This window comes from Oncorhynchus mykiss, chromosome 13 (assembly GCF_057628025.1).
Source record: "Oncorhynchus mykiss isolate SJ-2025 chromosome 13, ASM5762802v1, whole genome shotgun sequence".
In the NCBI taxonomy this organism is placed as follows: domain Eukaryota; kingdom Metazoa; phylum Chordata; class Actinopteri; order Salmoniformes; family Salmonidae; genus Oncorhynchus; species Oncorhynchus mykiss.
Window position 1 is genome coordinate 3,761,405 of NC_143034.1, and position 8,596 is coordinate 3,770,000.

An 8,596-nucleotide genomic window follows, 5' to 3' on the forward strand; every position below is an offset into this window, starting at 1 on the left:
CCACAGTAGAGGTGTAGACATAATAAATGTAGTAGCAGAACCCCACAGTAGAGGTGTAGACATAATAAATGTAGTAGCAGAACCCCACAGTAGAGGTGTAGACATAATAAATGTAGTAACAGAGCCCCACAGTAGAGGTGTAGACATAATAAATGTAGTAGCAGAACCCCACAGTAGAGGTGTAGACATTAATAAATGTAGTAACAGAACCCCACAGTAGAGGTGTAGACATTAATAAATGTAGTAACAGAGCCCCACAGTAGAGGTGTAGACATAATAAATGTAGTAACAGAGCCCCACAGTAGAGGTGTAGACATTAATAAATGTAGTAACAGAACCCCACAGTAGAGGTGTAGACATAATAAATGTAGTAGCAGAACCCCACAGTAGAGGTGTAGACATAATAAATGTAGTAACAGAACCCCACAGTAGAGGTGTAGACATAATAAATGTAGTAGCAGAGCCCCACAGTAGAGGTGTAGACATTAATAAATGTAGTAACAGAACCCCACAGTAGAGGTGTAGACATAATAAATGTAGTAGCAGAGCCCCACAGTAGAGGTGTAGACATTAATAAATGTAGTAACAGAACCCCACAGTAGAGGTGTAGACATAATAAATGTAGTAGCAGAACCCCACAGTAGAGGTGTAGACATAATAAATGTAGTAACAGAACCCCACAGTAGAGGTGTAGACATAATAAATGTAGTAGCAGAGCCCCACAGTAGAGGTGTAGACATAATAAATGTAGTAACAGAACCCCACAGTAGAGGTGTAGACATAATAAATGTAGTAACAGAACCCCACAGTAGAGGTGTAGACATAATAAATGTAGTAACAGAACCCCACAGTAGAGGTGTAGACATAATAAATGTAGTAACAGAACCCCACGGTAGAGGTGTAGACATAATAAATGTAGTAACAGAACCCCACAGTAGAGGTGTAGACATTAATAAATGTAGTAACAGAACCCCACAGTAGAGGTGTAGACATAATAAATGTAGTAACAGAACCCCACAGTAGAGGTGTAGACATAATAAATGTAGTAACAGAGCCCCACAGTAGAGGTGTAGACATCATAAATGTAGTAACAGAACCCCACAGTAGAGGTGTAGACATAATAAATGTAGTAACAGAACCCCACAGTAGAGGTGTAGACATAATAAATGTAGTAACAGAACCCCACAGTAGAGGTGTAGACATTAATAAATGTAGTAGCAGAACCCCACAGTAGAGGTGTAGACATTAATAAATGTAGTAGCAGAACCCCACAGTAGAGGTGTAGACATTAATACATGTAGTAACAGAACCCCACATTAGAGGTGTAGACATTAATACATGTAGTAACAGAACCCCACAGTAGAGGTGTAGACATAATAAATGTAGTAACAGAACCCCACAGTAGAGGTGTAGACATTAATAAATGTAGTAACAGAACCCCACAGTAGAGGTGTAGACATTAAGAAATGTAGTAACAGAACCCCACAGTAGAGGTGTAGACATTAATAAATGTAGTAACAGAACCCCACAGTAGAGGTGTAGACATTAATAAATGTAGTAACAGAACCCCACAGTAGAGGTGTAGACATAATAAATGTAGTAACAGAACCCCACAGTAGAGGTGTAGACATCATAAATGTAGTAACAGAACCCCACAGTAGAGGTGTAGACATAATAAATGTAGTAACAGAACCCCACAGTAGAGGTGTAGACATTAAAAAATGTAGTAACAGAACCCCACAGTAGAGGTGTAGACATTAATAAATGTAGTAACAGAACCCCACAGTAGAGGTGTAGACATAATAAATGTAGTAACAGAACCCCACAGTAGAGGTGTAGACATTAATAAATGTAGTAACAGAACCCCACAGTAGAGGTGTAGACATAATAAATGTAGTAGCAGAACCCCACAGTAGAGGTGTAGACATAATAAATGTAGTAACAGAACCCCACAGTAGAGGTGTAGACATAATAAATGTAGTAGCAGAACCCCACAGTAGAGGTGTAGACATAATAAATGTAGTAACAGAACCCCACAGTAGAGGTGTAGACATAATAAATGTAGTAGCAGAACCCCACAGTAGAGGTGTAGACATAATAAATGTAGTAACAGAGCCCCACAGTAGAGGTGTAGACATAATAAATGTAGTAACAGATCCCCACAGTAGAGGTGTAGACATAATACATGTAGTAGCAGAACCCCACAGTAGAGGTGTAGACATTAATAAATGTAGTAGCAGAACCCCACAGTAGAGGTGTAGACATTAATAAATGTAGTAGCAGAACCCCACAGTAGAGGTGTAGACATTAATACATGTAGTAACAGAACCCCACAGTAGAGGTGTAGACATTAATACATGTAGTAACAGAACCCCACAGTAGAGGTGTAGACATAATAAATGTAGTAACAGAACCCCACAGTAGAGGTGTAGACATTAATAAATGTAGTAACAGAACCCCACAGTAGAGGTGTAGACATTAAGAAATGTAGTAACAGAACCCCACAGTAGAGGTGTAGACATTAATAAATGTAGTAACAGAACCCCACAGTAGAGGTGTAGACATTAATAAATGTAGTAACAGAACCCCACAGTAGAGGTGTAGACATCATAAATGTAGTAACAGAACCCCACAGTAGAGGTGTAGACATTAATAAATGTAGTAACAGAACCCCACAGTAGAGGTGTAGACATAATAAATGTAGTAACAGAACCCCACAGTAGAGGTGTAGACATCATAAATGTAGTAACAGAACCCCACAGTAGAGGTGTAGACATAATAAATGTAGTAACAGAACCCCACAGTAGAGGTGTAGACATTAATAAATGTAGTAACAGAACCCCACAGTAGAGGTGTAGACATAATAAATGTAGTAGCAGAACCCCACAGTAGAGGTGTAGACATTAATACATGTAGTAACAGAACCCCACAGTAGAGGTGTAGACATTAATAAATGTAGTAACAGAACCCCACAGTAGAGGTGTAGACATAATAAATGTAGTAGCAGAACCCCACAGTAGAGGTGTAGACATAATAAATGTAGTAACAGAACCCCACAGTAGAGGTGTAGACATTAATAAATGTAGTAACAGAACCCCACAGTAGAGGTGTAGACATAATAAATGTAGTAACAGAACCCCACAGTAGAGGTGTAGACATAATAAATGTAGTAACAGAACCCCACAGTAGAGGTGTAGACATAATAAATGTAGTAACAGAACCCCACAGTAGAGGTGTAGACATAATACATGTAGTAACAGATCCCCACAGTAGAGGTGTAGACATTAATAAATGTAGTAACAGAACCCCACAGTAGAGGTGTAGATTCAGTATTCAGATTATAGATGTTATACTGTCTCCAGGAGGTCTCTACAGATTATATATGTTATACTGTCTCCAGGAGGTCTCTATAGATTATAGATGTTATACTGTCTCCAGGAGGTCTCTACAGATTATATATGTTATACTGTCTCCAGGAGGTCTCTATAGATTATAGATGTTATACTGTCTCCAGGAGGTCTCTATAGATTATAGATGTTATACTGTCTCCAGGAGGTCACTGTGGATTATATATGTTATACTGTCTCCAGGAGGTCTCTATAGATTATAGATGTTATACTGTCTCCAGGTGGTCTCTATAGATTATAGATGGTATACTGTCTCCAGGTTGTCTCTATAGATTATATATGTTATACTGTCTCCAGGTGGTCTCTATAGATTATAGATGTTATACTGTCTCCAGGTGGTCTCTATGTTACAGATGTTATACTGTCTCCAGGTGGTCTCTATGTTACAGATGTTATACTGTCTCCAGGTGGTCTCTATGTTATAGATGTTATACTGTCTCCAGGTGGTCTCTATAGATTATAGATGTTATACTGTCTCCAGGTGGTCTCTATATATTATAGATGTTATTCTGTCTCCAGGTGGTCTCTATGTTATAGAAGTTATACTGTCTCCAGGAGGTCTCTATGTTATAGATGTTATACTATCTCCAGGTGGTCTCTATAGGTTATAGATGTTATACTGTCTCCAGGTGGTCTCTAAAGATTATAGATGTTGTGCTGTCTCCAGGTGGTCTCTTTAGATTATAGATGTTGTGCTGTCTTTCCTCTAGGTAACTCTGTCGTCAGTCTGTCTCCTAAAGGCCAGGGTGGTCTCTATAGCAACACTTCCACTCTACAGGGCTTCCTGGGTCGGCACAAAGACCTGCTGAATAACTCATCCCCAGGCCCGTACCCTGGGAAACCCAAACCCCACCCCCTCAGCCTCAACGACGTAGAGGTCAGCGTTACCGCCGACAACGGCAAACCCCACCCCCCCGGCCCGGCCGGCCCCGCTTCCAAACCCCGCGCCCTATGGAAGAAGAGCGTGGAGACGCTAAAACAAGGACCAATCCCGTTGTCCGGTCCCGCCGGTGGTCCCGCCCCCGGATCCGCTGGCTCCGCCTCTGTCCCGGGCCATGCAACAATGAAGAGCCAGCGTTACCTCCCTGAAGACCCGCCCCATTCCGACATCTCCGAGTGTTCCAGCCGGCCCCCCTCCTACATGGAATCCGATCTGGGGGGGCCCAGGATAGGGATGGGGGGGTTCAAACCCCCAAAAGACGGGCTGAAGAAACGCCCGGTGGGGGGGGTGGGAGGTGTGGGAGGGGGAGGCGGCAGTGGGAGGAGTCACGAGAAGATCTATTCCATAGACTCAGACCAGGCCAGTCTACACTCCGCCCCGCTCTACCAGAGAGACAGCCTCCAGGAACCCCCCGACGTCACACACACGCACTCCGACCTCAGACACTCTCACTCGGAGCACTCCAACGCCGTGGACGATTCCATCCTGCAGCTGAGCGCCAGTCTGCTGCACCACAGCCACTCTGCCGACGCTGACCTCCACTCGCTGAAGGACAAGAAGTACAGCACCTACAAACACACCAGCACTGGAGCTGCCTCCTTAGGCAAAGACAAGAGCAGTAAGTATTCATGTAGTATTACTGTAGTACTATAGAAGTATTACTGTAGTTTTACTGTAGTATAGCTATAGTATTATAGAAGTACAGCACCTACAAACACACCAGCACTGGAGCTGCCTCCTCAGGCAAAGACAAGAGCGGTAAGTATTACTGTAGTATAACTATAGTACTATAGAGGTATTAATATAGTATACTTATGGTATTATAGAAGTAGTACTGTAGTATAACTATAGTACTATAGAGGTATTAATATAGTATACTTATGGTATTATAGAAGTAGTACTGTAGTATAACTATAGTACTATAGAGGTATTAATATAGTATAACTATGGTATTATAGAAGTAGTAATGTGGTATAACTAGAGTACTATAGAAGTAGTAACGTGGTATAACTATAGTACTATAGAGGTATTAATATAGTATAACTATGGTATTATAGAAGTAGTAATGTGGTATAACTAGAGTACTATAGAGGTATTAATATAGTATACCTATGGTATTATAGAAGTAGTACTGTAGTATAACTATAGTACTATAGAGGTATTAATATAGTATTACCATGGTATTATAGAAGTAGTAATGTGGTATAACTAGAGTACTATAGAAGTAGTAACGTGGTATAACTATAGTACTATAGAGGTATTAATATAGTATAACTATGGTATTATAGAAGTAGTAATGTGGTATAACTAGAGTACTATAGAGGTATTAATATAGTATACCTATGGTATTATAGAAGTAGTAATGTAGTATAACTAGAGTACTATAGAGGTATTAATATAGTATACCTATGGTATTATAGAAGTAGTAATGTAGTATAACTAGAGTACTATAGAGGTATTAATATAGCATAACTATGGTATTAAATGTCTACCGTGTTCTGTGGTAATCAGCACCATGTTCTGTGGTAATCAGCACCATGTTCTGTGGTAATCAGCACCATGTTCTGTGGTAATCAGCACCATGTTATGTGGTAATCAGCACCATGTTCTGTGGTAATCAGCACCATGTTCTGTGGTAATCAGCACCATGTTCTGTGGTAATCAGCACCATGTTCTGTGGTAATCAGCACCATGTTCTGTGGTAATCAGCACCATGTTCTGTGGTAATCAGCACCATGTTCTGTGGTAATCAGCACCATGTTCTGTGGTAATCAGCACCATGTTCTGTGGTAATCAGCACCATGTTCTGTGGTAATCAGCACCATGTTCTGTGGTAATCAGCACCGTGTTCTGTGGTAATCAGCACCATGTTCTGTGGTAATCAGCACCGTGTTCTGTGGTAATCAGCACCATGGTCTGTGGTAATCAGCACCATGTTCTGTGGTAATCAGCACCATGTTCTGTGGTAATCAGCACCGTGTTCTGTGGTAATCAGCACCATGTTCTGTGGTAATCAGCACCATGTTCTGTGGTAATCAGCACCATGTTCTGTGGTAATCAGCACCATGTTCTGTGGTAATCAGCACCGTGTTCTGTGGTAATCAGCACCATGTTCTGTGGTAATCAGCACCATGTTCTGTGGTAATCAGCACCATGTTCTGTGGTAATCAGCACCATGTTCTGTGGTAATCAGCACCATGTTCTGTGGTAATCAGCACCATGTTCTGTGGTAATCAGCACCGTGTTCTGTGGTAATCAGCACCGTGTTCTGTGGTAATCAGCACCGTGTTCTGTGGTAATCAGCACCATGTTCTGTGGTAATCAGCACCATGTTCTGTGGTAATCAGCACCATGTTCTGTGGTAATCAGCACCATGTTCTGTGGTAATCAGCACCATGTTCTGTGGTAATCAGCACCATGTTCTGTGGTAATCAGCACCATGTTCTGTGGTAATCAGCACCATGTTCTGTGGTAATCAGCACCATGTTCTGTGGTAATCAGCATGTTATAAATGTCCCTTATTTCATTTCCTCAAATGAATTCCATTCAGTTCAGTAAACTAGAGGGGTAATTATTGCTGTCAGACATTTGACACAGATAAGAGACCTCTAATCTCAGCAGCCCTGGGTTCTGTTTTGTTGCTACAGTTGGTTCTGCAAGGGACCAAAATTATAACGTACTCATAATCAATACATGATGTTAATCAATACATGATGTTAATCAATACATGATGTTAATCAATACATGATGTTAATCAATACATTCCCTCTCGTCTTTCCTCTCCTCTCCTCTCCCCTCCCCTCCTCTCCTCTCCTCTCCTCTCCTCTCCTCTCCTCTCCTCTCCTCTCCTCTCCTCTCCTCTCCTCTCTTCTCCTCTCCCTTCCCTCCCTTCTCCTCCCCTCCCTCTCTCCCCTCCCTTCCCTCCTCTCCCTTACCTTCTCCTCCCCTCTCCCCTCTCCCCTCTCTCCTCTCTGCCCTCTCCTCTCATCTCTCCTCTCCTCTCCTCTCCTCTCCTCTCCTCTCCTCTCCTCTGCTCTCCTCTCCTCTCTCCTCTCCTCTCCTCTCCTCCTCTCTCCCCTCTCCTCTCTCTAGATGGTTCCTACGATGCCCCAGGGGGCCAGAGACAGACCCATTGCCGGTCCTGTCTAGGGAAATTATCAGGTTACTCTGGTCTGTACACAGTCCGCTCCCCTCAGAACCGCTGTGATGCCTGCATCCACCTGGGAAACCTCTACGACATCAGTGAAGACCAGCTGCAGTACCAGACCTATTCACAGGGACACTCCCCAAACGCACACTCTCCACACGCACACTCCCCACACGCACACTCTCCACACGCACACTCTCCACACGCACACTCTCCACACGCACACTCCCCACACGCACACACACACACCCAGCACACACACCCTCACTCTGGCGGGGACATGTTCACCCACTACCTGCCTCAGAGCGAGCTGGGTCTGGTGGGCGAGGGTGATGGGTTGGTGAGTCACTACCTCCCCCCTGCCGGAACCTCCCCCCCAGGATCTCACCTCTCCACCCAGCTCAGCCGACAGCCCTCCTACGAGAACGTCCCTGAGAAGCAGCAGCAGCGTCGGGGGGGCGGCAGGGAGGCGGAGCGTCAGCAGAGTCAGTTCAGAGGGTTCAGTCTGCCAGACAGGGACAACAGCAGAGATAACAACAGCTTTGGTCTCCTGGAGGATAGTCCCTATGCTAACGTCCTCACCATGCGCTCTGACCGACCCTACTCCTCCTCCCCCCTCAACCACTCTCTGGACCCCGTCCTGCCCCTCCCCCAGCCCCTCCCCCGCCGCTCCAAGTCCCTGTACCCCGACCGGCCCTCCCATAACCCCTTCCTGCAGGGCGGAGGGGGGACGGGGCAGCGAGGAGAGAACAGCCTGGCCGCAGCACAGCGCCTGGCACATGGCCGCTCCGCCACCGACCTCTACAAACAACTAGTCCCCCTGGCGATGACGCTCGGCAACCACCACGGGCATCCCCACGCTAACCACCAGGAGTTCTTCTACCCCGTGGCCTCAGAGACGGCCGTGATGTCGTACGTGATGGCTCCACCCGCCGTGGCGGCCCAGCAGCCAATCGGCTACGTGACGGCTCCCCGGGCCTCCAGCGCCGGTGGAAACAGGCCACGCCTCTACCGACGCATGCCCAGCATCGAGTCCGATGTCTGAGACACACACACACGGGAGAGAGATTGTGTGTGCTGGTGTTAGGGACAAATCTGACT

The 8,596-nt window shown here is 44.8% G+C and overlaps 1 protein-coding gene across 1 annotated transcript in view; it reads left to right on the forward strand.

Annotated features, from left to right (window-relative positions):
* LOC118940215 (glutamate receptor ionotropic, NMDA 2A) overlaps positions 1–8,596 on the forward strand; it is a 196,699-nt gene that overhangs the window by 188,049 nt on the left and 54 nt on the right. The window contains exons 19-20 of the mRNA XM_090194736.1: positions 4,118–4,966; positions 7,441–8,596. The exon at positions 7,441–8,596 is cut by the window's right edge and continues 54 nt beyond it. Coding sequence (XP_090050862.1) covers positions 4,118–4,966; positions 7,441–8,540 — 1,949 coding nt within the window. The 3' untranslated portion in view covers positions 8,541–8,596. The remainder of the gene's footprint in view (positions 1–4,117; positions 4,967–7,440) is intronic.